The sequence below is a fragment of the Macrobrachium nipponense genome, chromosome 35 (genome assembly GCF_015104395.2).
Source record: "Macrobrachium nipponense isolate FS-2020 chromosome 35, ASM1510439v2, whole genome shotgun sequence".
Taxonomy (NCBI): domain Eukaryota; kingdom Metazoa; phylum Arthropoda; class Malacostraca; order Decapoda; family Palaemonidae; genus Macrobrachium; species Macrobrachium nipponense.
This window is the reverse complement of record NC_061096.1, coordinates 39,421,757-39,437,816: the sequence shown is the minus strand read 5'-3', so window position 1 is coordinate 39,437,816 and position 16,060 is coordinate 39,421,757. Positions and strand designations below refer to the sequence as shown.

The window sequence follows — 16,060 nt, the reverse complement described above, 5'->3', positions numbered from 1 at the left end:
GGCACTAATTGGAAAGCTTTAAGATCTAATAATTTAAGATCTAATAAAAGTTCTGAGGCTTTGTAAAATGTCTGAGAATAGAAAGTTTATCCTACAATCACAAATTAAGTTTATGCCAGATCTTCTCCGTATAAATGTTATTACTTCTTTTTTGACCAGCGCTCTTTCAGCCTGAATTTTCAGGCTTATCATTTTAATATAATTTTAAAAATAAGCAATACACCACAATTACATTACTATTGTCTTCTGTGGTTTTGCTTTGTGACCATCTATCATACTGAACGCCAGCAAATTACATTAATAAAGTACTAGGAATGAATTACATCTAGTCTCCTAGCAACACTGTATAATATTATGGAAAGAGGTAGCCTCTCATGAATTCTTAAACCATGAACACGTGTCAAAATATAGTCTTATTGTCATGTATATTGAAAATGAACCTTTTACATCATCAGCAATTTTGAAATTCGTATTATGTAAGCAACAACTTAATTTTACACTTTTGAAAGTTCTAAAACTACTGCACAGATATCTCTCTTAACAGTAGAAAGTTCTCACTAAATGCTACTTAAACTTCCCCTTCCATGTTCTTTGGCCTAGGCCTTTGAATTTCATGTCTTGTTTTCTTTCTTTCAATGTAGTTTTTGGACACTACAGATCCCAATAAGTTTTTGCTAATTTAAATGGCCTTCTTAAATAGCTAAAGTTTTCAAAATATCAAATAAAACTGTACAGTACATAGATCACAAAAAAAGTCAACCTACTACTAAACATTAATCAACAAACTTTTATGTTCTTCAGGAGCAATATTCAGTTGTATTTAATCTTCAAAATATAATGAATAGTTAGCAACAGGTACAGTGTCATTACAGTTACAGGAAACTTGATACAGTGTCAATAAATATTTCTTACGACATACAACATTCAACACACAAACATAGGAAACACTTGACCTTAAAAATACTTGCCATAATAAATCCAGATGTGAAGGTGAATCCACCAAAGTCATGAGTGTAGGAATACATGGGAACAAACAAATAAATTTAATGTCTCACACAAAGATAACAATAACACTACATGGTTAAACCTAGATTGCTAGATGTGATAGATTCTTACAAATGCAACACTCTCAGTGGCTCTCAGCTTCTACTATGTCTCTAAACTATAAAAGCATGTAGTAAATGTCTCATTTCTGTTTATGAAATTACTTTTGAAGCTAGATTACACTGAGAATGTCTAAGCCAATAAGAAGTTTTTTAAAAGTTCATAAAAAGGACATAATTAACAATTAAAAGGCTGGTCAGTACACTTATCAGTTCATGCTGTGCAAAGTAACAAGCTTAGAAGAAAAGTATATCCAATGTGGCAGCATACATGTATACTAAACTTGAAATCAAAGATTGCCACTTCTTTAGCTACATTTTCATTTTGTTCGCATACAACTAAATTCATGTACACTGATTTTGTATATGTATGGGGGAATGCTATATTTTTCACTGAAAACCTAATGTTCATAGATCAATTAAAAAAATATTATGCGCAACATCTGCTCTTACATAAAAAGTGTACGTATATGGGGTTTACTATCTTGGGAAAATTTAAGGGGACATGGAAATAATTCCTACAGTTATTAAAATAAAATAAAAAATCCTGGACATTCAAACTAATCAAACAGCATATGGGTCTTTTTAAAAGTACTACATTAACTTTTTTGAAAAAACGCAGCTCTGATGATACCACTATGAGTAAGAAGTCTGAAAATGTTAAATTGCTTACACATCTAGTCAGATCTATCTGTTTATTGGACAAGATTATGTATAATTTGCAAACATAGAAAATATTTACACTAGACTAGAAACCTTTCCAATGAAATCCTTAGCATCTTAATTATGGTAACACATCTTAAAATAACTGACAGTGAAGAGAATATTGCAGTATATGTTATTGTATAAAAAAATTATTATGCCATCACCAGTTCCCTAACAAACCGAGCAAAATACATACTATCACATTTCTTGAATTTCTGATAATTATTTCAACCATATGTATCTAAGGAAAAAGTATTATCTTCTGAGCAGAAAAAGCATACCCCAAGGTATATTTAAAACTGTACTAGTGGACTGACCATACATGGAATAAGTGATCTAAAAGATAAAATGTACATATTACTGCTACAGGGAGCTGAATACTTTGTAACTTCACAATTTTCTTATAATATCTCTGTATAGAAGTATTTTCAGTAGAATATCTGTGAATGTACTGTCCTAGAGTATTCACATAAAACAATAAACAGTATGTCTTCTTTGTAATACAGTACAAACATATACAACATTCTTGAAGTGAACGTTACACTGACTTTCAGGGAATTATAGTCAAAATATATTTCTTTCCCTGTGACAAAACTGAAAGGGTGTTTATAAGAAGTCACAGTAAATTCTCCAAAAGGGGGAGGGGGGGAAGAGTATTGATAAAACAATTATAATTATATAGACATTAGGCTTCAAGTAACTTGTACATGGCAGAATAATTATTATTTCAAGAAGAAACCTCCCAGATATATGCAAATATTTACATTTAAAGTACAAATCACAAAAAGGAGGGTAAGCAAGACGGGAGGTTTTCATGCTATGCACTCTGACCCAGTGCAACACAACTTTTGTTTCAAAATTAACTTGAATCACCAAAAACAGTAGTAAATACGGTATGCAAAACAAAACTAACGTCTCAATGTGGTGATGTAAACTAAACACAACAACTCATATAGATTATAACGATGACTCAAACTATAATTTCACATTCCTTAATTATGGAACTTGAAAAAAAAATCTGTAGTACTTAGAATGAAATTAATCAAAGACAATAGTTCTTTGAATATTAAGGGGCACTTAGGTGTGTTTCTCTGTCATACAACAAAAGTACCATTTATCCTGTTCATAAAAAGCATGTTAATATGGGAGGTGGTTACCGTAAATACAAATGCCAAGTACTAAAGCTTTTCACATATGATTTCCTCAATCAGATACAATAGCAAGTTATAATATTTCTTATAAGATGACCAAAAACTCTGGTACAAGGTTCCATTATGACAATCAGTTCTAAGGACTAAAATTCATCCTCATGCCTACCTAAGAGAATTTTATCAAGTTAATCAATGAATCATATGTCACACAACTCATTAGTAAATTACTGCAATTTTTCTTATGACTGCCACAATTCAAGGAAAAATTAGGCAAATTTGCTTCTATATAGTCTCACAAACCTGTCACTTATAATATCCCACTTTCATAATCTTCACAAAAGCTACAAGAAACTGTCTTCCCTGTTATAGGTCACTGATACCTACTTCTCCTCTACCAATGTCATCTACTCTTCCTAAATAAATTCCTTTGGACAGTGATTCACAAATAGCCAAGATGTCCAATCCATTTCTCTTATGTATATTTTGCCTGTTCTATCTATCCAATTAGATTTCAGGTTCTTATATTCCAATATCACAATTTTAATTTATCCTTACTATTTATAAACTTGGAGATTCCTAACAACCATTTATGGCTGGGACTGGGAGCCCATTTCTAAATTGCACTTATTCATTTACATGGCACCAAAAGATAGCAGCTCCTATTGGTTTTATTTAAGATCATTTGCTGGGCTTTCAGAGTTGCAACCAAGGAGACAAAGTACTTACTGCCTTGACCCTAACCATTATCCATCTAAAATCAAGAAAATAACATTCTTCTAAACAAACAATGAAGTGTATAAAATTTCTGAAAACCACAAATGCAAACAATGGGTTTGTACTGAAAACATATTCAAAAGAACAGCATATTCATGTCTAATTATATAAATTGAAATATAAAGTAATACTTAATTTCTCTCTCACTATAACTAGAGCTATTATACATAGTTAATTACTATGACATATAAAAACCAACCAACCATACATACATACGCAAAAAATATATGTTCAATTGATATTAAATGAGAATCTAGGGCGTTAATAAAAAAATAAATAAAATATTAATGTTACTTACCATCATCCTCACCATCATCTCGGTACAAGATGGGACCATCCTCATCATCGTCATCTACACGGGACTCTTGTAGAGAGTTTGGTAGAACAGTGTTTGGAGGAAGGTACGTAAATGGTACACTGTTTTCTTTATTTTCCCCAGAGGATTTATCTCCATCTCCTCTACTATAGGAAAACCGGATGGGTTTCGTACTGCAGACGAACGAAAGGTAAGTGTTACTAAAATTCTCTTAAAGAATAGGACATATACAGTTATATTACATCAGGTAATTTGTTTTATTTAAAACGGTTTTAAAATTGTATAACTTTAGTTTTTCCTAAATCATAAATAATTATTACCAACTTGATCATATAACTATTACAATGAGTACAAGGCAATTACCTGCCATAACTACACATTTCAAACACTTATAATAAAAAACACATTAACACAAAATAAGAAAGAGCATTCAAGTATTTAAGAAACATTCTTTTACAAAAGTACATTTTATGGGCATACAATTTTACCATACAGCTCATTTCATTCATGTATGGGAAAAGTTTAATAAAATGATATTGTTAGTATACAATAAAGTTTTGTACATACTTACCTGGCAGATATATACTTAGCTTAGGTCTCTGACGTCACGACAGAAAATTCAAAACTCGCGGCACACGCTACAGGTAGGTCAGGTGATCTACCTTACCCGCCGCTGGGAGGCGGGTGTAAGAACCAGTCCCCCTTTCTTGTCAGGTTATTTTCTTCCACCTGTCTCCTGAGGGGAGGCTGGGCGGGCCATCAATCGTATATATCTGCCAGGTAAGTATGTACAAAACTTTATTGTATACTAACAATATCATTTTTGTACATGAACTTCCCTGCCAGATATATACTTAGCTGATTGACACCCTTGGTGGAAGGAAAGAGACACATACTTACTTAGAAAGTGGGGACAACACATGTTAAAGGAATACATAATATAAACCTCTGGTTCTTACCTGATTTAGGCAGAAGACTTGATAGTTACTGTCTATTAGTCTGCGTTGCTAAAGAGTCTCAGCGAGGGCGTGACCTATGGCTGAAGAACTCTTTGGGTCTACCAATGGGAACTGAGTCCACTTACTTGGCAGAATCCAAGCAGGATCTGGTCAATGGGGATCAACCCGCTTACATGCCAGAGCTATCACTACCAATTGCAAGGAGCCTCAAGCACAACCGATCACCTAACCAAATACTAACATTAGTATACGAAAGAAGGAGCTGCCTCCTGCAACCTCCTTCGTACAACCAAAAAACTCAAACTTAAAACTAACAGGGAAAAAGGATTAAAAAGGATGTGTTTCAGCTCCCTGCCCCAGCACTGAATCCGCCGATACGTAAGGGCCTAGCCCAAAACACTTATCATACGTAATCGATACGTCCCTTAGGTAGTGATTAGAGAAGACTGATTCACACCTCCAAAAAGTGGCCTTCATAAGGTTTTGTAATGACAAATTCTTCTTGAAAGCCAAAAGACGTAGCGATGGCCCGTACTTCGTCCGCCTTGACTTTCAGAAGGTTAAACTGTTGCTGATTGCAAGAAGTGTGTGCTTCTCTAATAATATTCTGATAAAGAATGAGAGTGCATTTTAGATAAGGGCCTACTGGGGTCCCTTACAGAGCACCAGAGATTGCTCTCATTAGCGGCAAGTCTTTTCTTCCTCTGAAGATAATATTTCAGGCTTCTCACCGGGCAAAGAGATCTCTCCTCTTCTGTCCCGACTAAGGAGGATAAGCTTTTGATTTCGAAGCTCCTGGGCCACGGCGAAGAAGGGTTTTCATTCTTGGCTAGGAAAGCCGGAAGAAAAGAGCAAACCGCGGAGCCTCCTTGGAAACCTACCTCACCTTCTAGAGCCTGCAGCTCGCTGACCCTCTTCGCTGACGCTAACGCACAGAGAAAAAGAGTCTTCATCGAAAGGTCTCTGAACGAAGCAGCATGGGGAGGTTCGAACCTTGAGGGACCTCAGGAAGAGCAGCACGACATCAAGATTCCAGCTAGGCACTAAGGAGGAGGTTCTTTTAACCGTTTCAAACGATCTGATTAAATTAAATCATGGAGGTCCTTGTCCTCAGATATGTTTAATCCTCTATGACGAAAAACTGAGGAAAGCATGCTCCTGTATCCCTGATGGTGGAGACAACCAACCCGCATTTTTCCCTCAGGAAGATAAGGAAATCTGCAATCTGAGTCACCAAGAGGTATGAGGAGGAGGAAACTTTATGAGTCCTGCACCAGCGTCGAAAAACATCCCACTTCGACTGGTAGACTCTAGATGTGGAAGGTCTACGTGCATTGGCAATAGCCCTTGCAGACTTTGCCGAAAAAAAAGCCCTTAGCTCTGACGAGACTCTTGATAGTCTGAATCCAGTCAGACTGAGAGCGGGGAGATTTTTGTGAACTGTCGAAGTGGGGCTGTTGAGCAGATCGACTCTTAGAGGTAGGGATCTTTGGGACATCCCACCAGCCATTCCAGTACCTCTGTGAACCAGTCGTGGGCGGGCCAGAACGGAGCTATCAACGTCATCCTTGTTCCCTCTGACGCTGCGAATTTCCTTAACGTTTCCCCCCTATAATCTTGAAAGGCGGGAACGCGTAAAGATCCAGATTCCTCCAATCCATCAGGAATGCATCTGATTGCCACTGCTCTTGGGTCTGCAATAGGGGAGCAGTATAGATCTATCCGCGCATTCCTGGAGGTCGCAAATAGATCGAGATGGGGCCTGCCCCACGTCCTCCACAGCTCCTGGCATACGTCCGCGTGCAGAGTCCACTCTGAGGGAAGGACTTGATTCCTTCTGCTTAGCAGATCCGCTCTGACATTCTTTCTTCTCCCTGTACGCAACCTGGTGAGAAGCCTTATGTTCCTTTCCTCTGACCACAAGAGGAGCGATCTCGCTGTCTCGTACAGGGAGAAAGAGTGAGTCCCCCCCTGTTTCTGAATGTAAGCCAGGGCTGTAGTGTTGTCGGAGTTGATCTGAACATATTTCCCTTTTACGAGGGTTCGAAGGTCTTGAGAGCTAACCAAATCGCTGTTAGCTCTTCTTTTGTTGATGTGCCAGGACACCTGATCCCCCATCCAGGTGCCTGACACTTCTCTCGACCCGAGAGTATAGCTCCCCAACCTTTGTCCGAAGCGTCTGCATACAACACTAGGTTGGGGTTCCGAACCTGCAAGGAAAGGCCTTCCTTGAACAATAGAGGGTCTAGCCACCAACGTAGATCCTCCTTTATCTCTTGCGAAATCTTGAACGCAAAGTCAGACCTTGATATTTCCGATCCCACGTTCCTCGTCAGGAAGAACTGTAGGGGTCTGAGGTGCAACCTTCCTAGAGAAACGAATTGCTCCAGCGAGGGAGTGTCCCCAACAGACTCATACCACTCCCTCGGCTGTCGCATACATCTTTCTCTAGAAAGATTGCTACCTTCTCCAAACAAAACCGGGTCGGGTTATCCTCTCTGGGACGGATACGCCCGAAAAAACCTGAGAAGCCATCAGAATCCCCAGATAGATACGCTCTTGACGGGGATTAGCTGTGACTTCTCGAAATTCACTAGCAAACCCAGAGAAGCTGCTAGATCCAACGTCACTCGTAAGTCCTCCAGACATTTCTCCTTGGATTTGGCCCTGATAAGCCAATCGTCCAAGTAGAGGGAAATCCTCACTCCCTCGAGATGAAGCACTGGGCAACGTTCTTCATCAGTCCTGTGAATACTTGGGGGGCCGTGGAAAGGCCGAAGCATAGGGACCCTGAACTGAAAAACGTTCCCTCCCCAACATGAATCTGAGATATTTGCGAGAAGAAGGATGGATCGGCACATGGAAGTAAGTGGTCCTGAAGGTCCAGCGACACCATCCAGTCCCGGGACGAAGAGCTGCTAAGACTGATGACGTCGTCTCCATAGCGAACTTCCTCTTCTTCACAAAGACATTCAGGGCGCTTACGTCCAGAACCGGTCTCCATCCTCCTGAGTTCTTGGGAACTAGGAACAGACGGTTGTAGAACCCCGCTGAAAGAGGGTCCTGAACCATCTCTATTGCCTCTTTCTCTAACATCAGCTCTACCGCTAGAGCGAGGGCTTGATTCATTAGTGGGTCTTTGTATTTGGCCACCAGTGCCCTTGGAGTGGTGGTCAAGGGTGGTCTCCGAAATAAAGGGAATGAGGTATCCCCCTCTTGATGATCACGAGGGACCAGTTTGTCCGCCCCCTTTCGTGCCCAGACATCTGCAAAGTTCAGAAGTCTGGCACCCACAGTTGTCTGGAGGACACCCGAACTATTTCTTGGCCCTAATAGACCGGGAGAAGGTCCTTCCTCTTCTAGGTGGTCTCGAACCTCTGGAGGAAGAAGAGCGAGACGAAGGTCCTCCTCGAAAGGGTTCTTGCCTACTTTGAGCCTCTTTCTTCGTCTTCTGCTGAAACGAAGGTTTCGGAATTCTAGCCGAGCGAGCTAGCATATCCTGCGTCGCTTTTGCTGATAACGAGCTGGAGATATCGTTAATAGTCTTCTTGGGGAAGAGTTGCGGGGAAGCTGTGAATACAGCAAGGAAGCTCTCTGTGCGTGAGAAACCGCCTTGGTAAGAAAAGAGCAGAAAAACGGCCCTCTTCTTTACCACTCCAGCACCAAAAAGTGAAGCAATTTCCCCGGAACCGTCTCTCACTGCCTTGTCCATGCAAGACAGAACTGCGTGGAGGTCTTCAGGCGAAAGAGTGTCTTGCTCGAGTCCTCTTAGCCAACACTCCCAGGGTCCAGTCAAGAAAGTTAAAAACTTCTAAGACTCGGAACATTCCCTTCAGAAGGTGATCCAACTCGCTCATACCCCACGTCGTCTTCGCAGAATTCAGCGCGAGCGACGTGCGGAATCGACCAACGAAGAGAAGTCCGAGTCTGCAGAAGAGGGAAGAGTAAGACCCAAGGGCTCTCCTGATCGTCGTACAGAACCCCATCTTACCCGTCAGCTTGGACGGGGGAAAAGAAAAAATAACAAACTGTCTTGCCCTTCTCTTCTTTTGAAAGCAACCAGTCGTCAAAGTTCTTCATAGCCTTCTTCATAGACACTGTAGGCTTCATCTTAACGACTGAAGACTTCTTAGCCGTATTGTCGTTGAAAATAAGGACGGAGGAGACGGAGGAGCAACGGCTGAAAGAGACTCCCCAAAATCTTGCAAGAGGAGGTCTGTAAGTCTCTTATACGAAGAAACCGAAGCATCCTTTGGGCAAATTCTTCCTCCGAATCAGCAACAAATTCTTCCGAAGAATGACGTCCTAGAAGCTACTGCCCGGAGGAGAGCTAAATCCTTGGAGAGCGCCTGTTCGGAGAGCGCCTACTAGGCGAGCGCCCTACTAGGCGAGCGCCTACTAGGCGAGCGCGCCCCTACTGGAAGAAAAACCAACCGGGAGAGCGCTTACACGGGGAGCGCCACCAGGAGAGCGCCCTACCAGCGGAGAGCGCCTTACTTTGAGAGCGCCTCCCAGGAGAGAGCCATACTAATAGGAGAGCGCCTAGTTGGAGAGCGCCTACTAGGAGAGCGCCTACTTGAGAGCGCCTACCCCGGAGAGAGCCTACTTGGTGAGCGCCTGCTAGGAGAGCGCCTACTTGGGGAGCGCCTACTAGGAGAGCGCCTACAAGTGGAGGCCCGTCTGTCGGAAACAGATTCTAACTCCACAGAAGAGCGTCTGGATAAGGAGAGCGCCTATCAGGCTCTCTGCGCCTGCTAGGCTCTTGGCGCCTGCCATCCTCAATACGCCTGCCAGGCTCTTGACGCCTGCCACGGGGAGAGGAAAACATCCACAGATGAATCCCTGTCAGAAGCGCGGCTCTTACAAGGCTCTGAGCGCCTATCCAATCGGGAGTGATCTAACGGAGGAGAAAACTTCCGTTGCCGCCTACCAGGCTCTTGGCGCCTACTAGGCTCTTGGCGCCTACTAGGCTCTTGATGCCTACTAGGCTCCGAGCGTCCGTCAAAAGGAGAGTGGCCACCAGGCGAAGAACTCTTCCTTCGCTCCTGACGAACGAGGGCTCTTGACGCCTAACTGAAGAGGAGCGGAAATCCTGAGGAGAGAGCCTGCCTGGCCCTTAACCCTTAGCCTTACATGCTCAATACTCTTGCTGGGAAAGAGAGGAGAGCCTACTCGGAGAAAGATCCCGAGCTCCAGCCTGCACTTCTGACCTCCTACTAACAGGTCAAAAAGCTCTTTCTAGCCAAAGGAGATTTAGCCGAAGGAACGTTCTTAGACTTCTCACCGGAAGTGAGGCGTCCTTATTCCGACGATGAGAAGTCCCGGCAATAGACTCCGCTAAAGCCGCAATCTGCGCCTGCAGACACCGCCAGGACTACGCGCAGGAGATCTCTTAAACTCCTCTACAGGGGACGAAGTCCGAGAGCGAACAGGAGAAGCGTAACCAGACGAAATCTTGGTTCTCTTGCGGTTCCACTTCTGGCTCTTCCGCGAAGGATTCGGGGCTGGAAGGAAGGGCGCAAGGATCCTTCCAGGGCCTCTTGAGAGGGCGAGACGACTCCGATGCGCTCCATCTACGAGGAGGAAGGCGACAAAGATGAAGAGAAGCACTGGCGCAATAACTCCTTCTTGGTTCGATCCAAGGCAGCCTGGGAACGAGCAACAGGAACTGCCAGAGGGGACGCCTGACCGGTGGGGGTTCTCCCTAACCTTCCTGCGGCTTTCGACTTTCCTCCTCCACTGGGTCTGGGAGTCTGGAAGAGGTCTAGGCCTGGAAGCGTTAGTGAGCCGGTCAGACGCACCCTCCACTGCACTAGGGGCACTGCAACTGATCACTTGCACTATCATCACTCTTACCTTGTCGAGAGCGAGCGAGGCTCTCCTTACTCCTGATCGAGGCTCTCCAGAAGCAACTTCCGAAAACGAATTCTTCGTTCAAAGCTGGGCGCAGGGGCTGAAACTGGAAAAGGAACTACTTCTACTACAGGATTCTCAGCGTCAACTTCACTCACCCTCGATCTACTAGAACTCTTTGAAGAAGCCTTGCGCACCCTATCCTTCTCTAACTTTCTCACATAAGAAGAGAGAGCCTTCCAACCATCCTCATCCAAATTCTCACACTCTTTGCAAGGGTTAATAAAAGAGCATTCATTCCCTCTACACGACTCACATACCGAGTGAGGATCTAATGCAGCTTTAGGAAGCCTAACTTTACATTCCTTCTCTGAACAAACCCTAAATAAACTAGGTTTCTTAACTTCAGAATCATCCATGATTATAGATATGTAAGAGAAATCCAAAAGAAAAATCCAAAAAAACAGTCCAAAAAGCGTATGCCAAGCCAACAAACAAAGGGTACTTCACCAAAATCCAAATCGTCGGCAACGAGAACGAATTTTAACTATCGTAAGGACTGAACAACAGGTGTTGTCCAGCCGGCGACAGAAAATAATCTGACAAGAAAGGGGGACTGGTTCTTACACCCGCCTCCCAGCGGCGGGTAAGGTAGATCACCTGACCTACCTGTAGCGTGTGCCGCGAGTTTTGAATTTTCTGTCGTGACGTCAGAGACCTAAGCTAAGTATATATCTGGCAGGGAAGTTCATGTACAAAAGTTAATATTATATAAATTCACATTTATAAAAATACTGAATTCTTTCCTCACTAGACTAATGGCAGAATATAGCACATACAGCTCTAATAATGCTTCCAGTTATTCGTATGATGGTAACAAGAGTAAGTTTTTTTTTATCTATGCAGCACTCAGCAAATATTTTCTAAAGCTAAAAGTTTTAATATTATACATATGAGGCAAATATAGGAAGCTTGACAGATACACTGATGAACAGTGAATATGTATATGCCATGAAGGAGTATTGTCGAATAACCAAGGAAACCCAACCTAACAGAATTCTTTACAAATTAATTTATGACAATACATTTTTATCCATCAAATTCTAATTTAATTCCTCGAACTTACTCAGACCAAAATCCAATCTATGTTCCCAAAAATTTTCTTTACTTAACAAATTTGGCCTGTCATTGTTTAATTTTTGGGGTTATCATTAAAGGGTTGGAAGAATCACATGATACAGATTAGATTGCAGATTAAAAAAAATTTTCTGAAGTTTAAAACTATCTCCAGTGTCCCCTACAGTTTAAGAATTCTAGACAAATTCAAGAGGGCCAAGAAACCACGAAAGCAGATGGAACCTTGAAATACATTGTTCTTGAGAAAGTACGGCACAAATACCTAATCCAAAAAGATTATTTTCATGTTTTTACTTCTATCAGTTCAGGATGAATTATGGCAATTTTCAATACGTATTGGGAGAACTTGAAATTAAAGGATAATGATCAAGAAATAAACACAAAAGCCAAACCATCAAATAAAGTTTTTGACATTCAGTGTCCTATTTTGCTAGAACAGGAGAGTGCTTACCACCTGGAGCAGCTTTAAGTAGAAGTTACATATGGTAATAAAATGACTGTCCAAAGTTCTCCTTTTTAACCAATTTTATGTATATTAAGCCCCAATGCAGACCTATGTTAACTCAAAAGACCAGAATCTTACAGATAAATGAAAGTCATACTAATGCAGTTTAAGAGAGTTTCTAATAGTATAATGTATTTCTATTGCAAAGTCATTTCTAAATTTTGCTTTTTTTCTATACAATAATTCTCTTTCCTTCACGGATTAAATCAAATATAATAAAACACTAAGAATTTCTTTACACTTCATATAAATTACATTTCAAAAGACTGACAGTAACGTCTTGCCCATTAAAACAGGCTGACAAATTAATGAATCTGTTAAAGGTCAATTACTCTATAGCCTAAGGCTATTATCAAACATAAACAACTCTTGGGACAAGTTCATAATTATCCTAAAATTTTTCAAGTAACTATTCACCACATGAGTAGTTAAACAATAAAGCATACATCAACTATGAACTAATCTCATAAATGGTCAAATATACTGTAAAATGGATATTCTTCAACATTTTAAAACATTCCTGAAATTAGTAACACTGTATAGCATCCTTTTTCAGGCAAACATGCCACCATCAAAAGGCATGCAGAGATATCATGCAGAATATTTGGATTTTAAAATATGTATTTTTATTCTTACTTTTAAACGTAAATTTGTTTATTCTTACAATCTCAAATTCTTTTTACGTCTCTTTTAAAACATCAAGCAAGATTCTATACATACACCGAAAAGATTTCCAATCATTTAAGGTTATTTTCAATAGTTTTCAAGTCTCATAATTATGGACAGTGACTATTTACATGCTTTTCTTAGAATATCTATTTCTTGTTTTAATAAATATGGGTTCATTTTAGCTCCCTTACATGACTTAACACACAATGAACTCTATGGCCTAGATAAATACCAATTACATGAACTCTTTCAAATCACAGTATCTAAGAAAATAGTTTACTCACACCTAACACTTTCAATTTACTTTAGCTCATATTTGTGGTCTTCACAAATCATAAACAAACCATTCCTGCCTGAATTCCAGAGAGGTAAGACCTTTATCTCTCATGGAAGTAGCTTACTGACAAGCCGCTCTATACTTCTAGCCTGGGTTAATTGCATCATTTAAAAATACATACTACTTGATTTACACAAAATAATTATTCCCACCATATCACCTTTTTCCATAATGTTAAAGCATTGGGTGATATAGTGAATCATATGAAAATCATTCAGTTTTCCAAGAGTAGACTGTATCTCCAGCTGGTGTTTTTTTTTCTATGTATACTAGTTAGTATTTCACATGAAAAATATTACATGTATAACCTATTGCTAATTTCAAAGCAAAATACTAACTTTATGTAATACTGTAAATAACAGTGATATGTAGCCTAATATTTTTTTCACTCATCAGTTCTCCCTTTCCTACTCCTTGAGGAAAATCCTGATGTTAACTCTTACATATGGTAACAAAGAGATGCCAATACTTTTTTCAGTTGAAAGCAGAATGAAAAGACATTTACAATATTTTTCATTCTGCTATTTGATGATATAGAGAATGCAACCCATTTTCTACATGAAATTCTGTGACATTACTAGACTGCCTGCCTTTTTAATACTCTCAATCATAAAACTATCAAATTCAGCCTCATATTAAGAAACCATGTAAAATTACAATCTATCAAAACCCTTTCTATTACAATTGAGAAACAGTGATCTCACATTATGGCTTAATACCATAGAAAACGATTCCAAATCAAGATGTTAATTTCAAATTATCCAAGACCATGCTGTTAACACATATGAGTTTGACTGAATAATAACAAGCACAAGGCAACTGAAGCCATCAGATAATTATCTATTTATTTTCATTTAAAGCATTTCCCAATCAATGTCATAGATTATAAATGTGTTTAAGCAACACATGAATAAAATGCCTTAATGGTCACAAGCAATGAATAAAAGAATAAGAAAGAAGTGCATAACCCTTGAATATTGGATCTATGACTGGAAGTGCTATGAAATCAAAGTACTAACATGCAAGTTTCTATAGACAATATGACTATGAAGCTGTAAAGTTTTAATCCATATGAGCCATTTCCCTGCATACCCTGATGCAGAGACAAGTTTATGTAAAATATATGCTTATATATACAAGAAAACAAGAAATATAACATGACATCAATACATAACTGCGTATTTGTTTATTTATTCTTGACTCATAAAGACATACTGTACTAAGGGAACCGAAAAGGCCATGCAAGACTGACAACACATTTGTAAGTGGTAACAAGCACTGGTCAGAAAGCTGCGTTACCTGAACCTAATCCTAACACTGGGTCGAAGCGGTAGGCGCCTTGGGAAGGAAAGGGAAGATAGTTGGGTTACTGGCACAGATACAAAGGATGGAGGCACAGGATGAGCCTCAAGACCAATCTCTGACTTAAGCTAGTCTCCAATCTCTTCACTGACTTTAATGAGAGGATGCAATTGGCCCATACTTTCTTTCTTGTCTTTGCACCAAAGACAAAAGATAAGACCAACAAATGGAAGACAGCTCAATACATGAGACAGGCTCAAGTCTCCTACTGAAATTGAATCCATTAATATCAGGTGATGGATGGATCTAGGATTTGCAGTATCTCCTCGAATGGTTACTGGCATTTGGGTAGTCAGGTTAATTATTTAATTCTAGTATTGGACCAAAAATTAAAAATCCAAAAGATTATTTCCTTTTTCTCTCTTACAAAAATGTTCAAGAGTTCTAATCAATCATTCCTGTATTATTGTATATAATGAAGTTACTGTTAATGCATTTCCTTGCTTTTGGTGGGTTTGTATGTTGTCTTATTAAATCCATAAATTTGTTAGGTATAAAAAAGTCTGAAGCTATGTAATTATACTCTATGCAAGCCAGTAACCATCCATATTCCGCACAACTGTCAGTAGCTTTGTATATTTAGGCATTACAATGCAATAAAAGAAAACAAACAAAAAATCTTCCAACTGGGAGTCGCAACAGCCATAGGAATATCATAAGATCAACCATGTGTCAAATCATATAAAACCTGAAAATTACTTCACACCAACAAGAAAAATAAATTTTCAGGGAATCGAAAATTAATTGTACCTGCCACGAACTCTCCTCATCCCATATGCTCTGATTTGAGAAGAGAGAAAAAGTACATGAAACCCATTCTAAATGTGTTAGGTAATGCTATTTGCATTTGTAATAAAAGTATAGTTTTGACTCCAGAATTATATTTAAATTATGCCTTTTTCAATCATTTTTTGCAATACATTACCAAACACCTAATTCTAACCAGCTCTTAAGACTCTGTCACTTACCTTTAACCTATGCGTTTAGTATGTTTCATCTTTGACTTCCTAATTAATATTTCAATTTAATGCCTTAAACAAAGGAAAATTTAAACTGAATAGGATGACGGTTAGAAAAAATACACACAATTGTTAGTACTGTTGTCTGAACCCCCCATACAAAAATTAATACTACCTTCACCTGGATATTTGCATCTTGAATACTGTACCATAAACTTCTGTATTAAATT

At 39.6% G+C, this 16,060-nt stretch overlaps 1 protein-coding gene across 14 annotated transcripts in view; it reads right to left on the bottom strand.

The window, feature by feature from the left end:
- Positions 1 to 16,060, bottom strand: part of LOC135208657 (phosphatase and actin regulator 2-like) — an 862,479-nt gene that overhangs the window by 23,991 nt on the left and 822,428 nt on the right. For 12 of the 14 annotated variants that reach the window (XM_064241064.1, XM_064241063.1, XM_064241074.1 and 9 more), the window contains 2 exons: positions 14,809 to 14,847; positions 4,032 to 4,222 (listed from right to left, as the gene is read on the bottom strand). In XM_064241064.1, the coding sequence (XP_064097134.1) occupies positions 4,032 to 4,222; positions 14,809 to 14,847 (230 nt within the window). Of the gene's footprint in view, positions 1 to 4,031; positions 4,223 to 14,808; positions 14,848 to 15,621; positions 15,652 to 16,060 lie in introns of all 14 variants that reach the window. The other 2 variants (XM_064241069.1, XM_064241070.1) reach the window with 2 other exon arrangements.